Genomic DNA, 2,793 nt, shown 5'->3' with positions numbered 1-2,793 from the left:
CTCCGAGGGGAGCTCTGCGCCGGGCTTTCCTCGGACGGTGACTGTTTTCTGCCATTAAGGAGCCATGATGCAGGTTTCATGTACTGTCATGAAGAAAAAGCAAGCTGCCTTGACAGAATGAAATGGCATAATCTGTTCCCATGTAATTTTTGGAATAACGTAGGAAAAAGGTCTGTGTGAAGGGCTTGTCCCCAGCCTCAGAGCTTCCTTGGTCTGTTCCTTCCCAGGAATATCCTGGGACTACTTAAAGCTGCTTAAGAAATCTACCTCACTCCACAGGGATGGTTACCGCCTTTAGCATACACTGGAACTGCTTGAATGAGGCATGGCTGCAGCAGAGCACAGCATGAAGAAAAGCAAAGTATCAGTTACTGATTTCCAGGAAAGCCTGGGCAGCTATACACTCCTTGGTAAATTCCTGTGCTGAACACTAAGGCTTTTGCAGAAGCTCTGCAGTCGTACCCAAAATTGTCACTTCTCTGAACAGGCTTTACCTCCTGTTTGTGTGACTTAGAGATCCACTTCTTTCTAGACTGTGTAGCCAGAAAGCAGGGTAAAGAGGATTTGAAGTATTGATTGCAAATGTATACAAAAGCATTTCTCTGTCAGTGATGGACTAAAATGACAGAGTCTTCTTTTGTAGCTCCAGGAAAACTCCAACCTTCAGTGGCTTATCCGTGTGTAATAATGTTTCTTGATCCCTATGCCATGCTGACAGCTGCTTATTGGGACCTAGCCATTCTGCACACCAGGAATGCTCTGTTCTTCCTAATTTGTCCCTTTTACCAATCATCTCATGAGCAACTCCAACAGCCCATCCATCACTGTAACCGCTTCCCAGTAGTGGCACCCAGTGGAGAAGCTCTGGGAACACATCACTTGGCTGACACAGAATGTGTTGGCTGATGGTTCATAATCAGTTGCTAGCTGGAAACTGTTACTTTCCTGTTCTGGGCTGTGATTGCTAAGCACTCATATACTCTTGTGAGATAAAATTCATATCATCTCCTCCTAGAAGAAAGAAAGGAAAATATTCTCACCTGCAGGCGACAGATCACCTCAGTATTTACATGCATCCTAAATACCAGTGGATGTGGATCCCTACTCATGAACAGAAATGAAAACGATGATCATACCATAAACCTTAAAATTCAATCTGCAAATTGAAATCCTCAACAAAACACTAACAACTGTATCCCGAGCCCAGTGCATACTGAAACATTGAACAGACACAACTGAGTAAACATGAATGACAGACAAAATCTTATGGAAAATATGAAAGTATGATTTATTCTTAATAAAAATAATATAAAATATATAAAATAAATAAATACATGTTTTCCCCAAGAAAACTCAGAATGGGACTAATTTTTCTTATATATATTACAATTTCCTTAAGTATACATATGTATATACAAAGTTTCTCTTTTTAAACTTTCTTCTTGTTCTAGAACCCAAAACAAAGCTTTTTAAATGTATGAGGTCTAGCATAAAATACCCACAAAAGGGTAAGCTTCAATTGCCTAAATTTAGAAACTGTGGAAATCTACATCTGAGCTTGTTCTCTTAGTCTGCCTTTATCGTCTGTGGAAAGAAACAGACATTTTGAAGGTTTGATTAATGGCATTTGCAGGTAGGCGTCTCAAGTAGGCCAGATGACTCACACTCCAAAAGTACCCGTTTCTCTTCACTGCCTGTAACAGGACCCTGGAGCAGACAGAGATACACAATTACAGGAGGTGAATTCCAGTGTGGACCCCTGTGCCTTGGCCCTGAAAGCCCACTTTGCCTTCTGGCCCCGTCACACCCAGTGAGCCCCACTCCAAATTCCTGCTAGCTCATTTGCATATTTGGAATTGTTGTTTTCAGCATCAAAATGGGCTCTGCAGAATTTAAAGTGCTTTAACTGCCTCTTTTGAGAGCCCTTGACATATTTTCCTCAATAAAGTTGTTATAGAGTACTTTATAACTTTGTGAGCTCTTTAACTTGCATAATATGTGTATATATGTATCCTGGAAAACAAAAAGATAATAAGAGATCTTACCTAAACCTTAGATTTTACTCAGGACTGGATTTAAGCAAGGCAGTCCCCACTTCACTCCAGCTCATCAACATCCTTGGAACAAATCTAGATAAGAATCGCATCCCCAGCCTTTTCTAATCCTTTTTCCCTCTGAATTTCACTCCAAACTTTCCCTGGCAACAGCAATGTCTGTGGATTGGTACCGTTCTCTACAGAATAGTGCAGTGGGGACCAGAAAGTGCTCTGTAGATGTTCAGCTATCCTAGAAATTTAGCTTAAGAAATCCTACTTTTATTCTGCCACTTAATTTCATCACTTACCATTTGGGCTTCGATGTCTATGAGCTTGTTCACTTAAACACAGAACTGGTGAAGAGTCTCTTTAATTTTCTGTCGAACTGCTTTTTGTTCTTGCTCAATAAACACCAGTATGTTTTGCTCCTACCTTTCTATATTCCTTCATGCAACAAAAATCTTTAGTAATCCGGCTTTTGATCCGAGATGCATATTCCTGAAAGGCAGAAAACACAGAGTTCATCGTGCTATTAGAAAAGATGCACAGAATGTGAGAGCTACTGCTCCATCCAACGCGCTCTTTGACTGACCCCTGCAGACCAGAAACAGCGACCTTTAGTCAAAGGAATAAAACATATTTGACGCTACCCCGAATTACCTGCAATGAGATTTTGAGCATGTTAAAGATCTTGACTATTTTATGGTCGGCAGTTTTTGCCCGACAACTTAGAGAGAGCTCCGCAGCCCGGGAGCCG

The 2,793-nt window shown here is 41.1% G+C and overlaps 1 protein-coding gene across 1 annotated transcript; it reads right to left on the bottom strand.

Annotated features, from left to right (window-relative positions):
* Window positions 1-494: 494 nt before the first annotated feature.
* Window positions 495-2,534, bottom strand: LOC104460786 (E3 ubiquitin-protein ligase RNF135-like; the record flags this gene model as incomplete). The annotated part of the gene is given in 5 exon segments (XM_010086256.1): window positions 495-825; window positions 828-926; window positions 929-981; window positions 2,391-2,474; window positions 2,476-2,534. Coding segments are annotated over 5 exon segments (626 nt in total), but the record flags the coding sequence as incomplete, so codon positions are not given.
* Between the last annotated feature and the right edge of the window lie 259 nt (window positions 2,535-2,793).

This window comes from Pterocles gutturalis, unplaced genomic scaffold (genome assembly GCF_000699245.1).
Source record: "Pterocles gutturalis isolate BGI_N339 unplaced genomic scaffold, ASM69924v1 C12146455, whole genome shotgun sequence".
NCBI classification, from domain to species: domain Eukaryota; kingdom Metazoa; phylum Chordata; class Aves; order Pterocliformes; family Pteroclidae; genus Pterocles; species Pterocles gutturalis.
The sequence above is the reverse complement of the archived record's forward strand: the minus strand, read 5'-3'. Positions and strand labels throughout refer to the sequence as shown.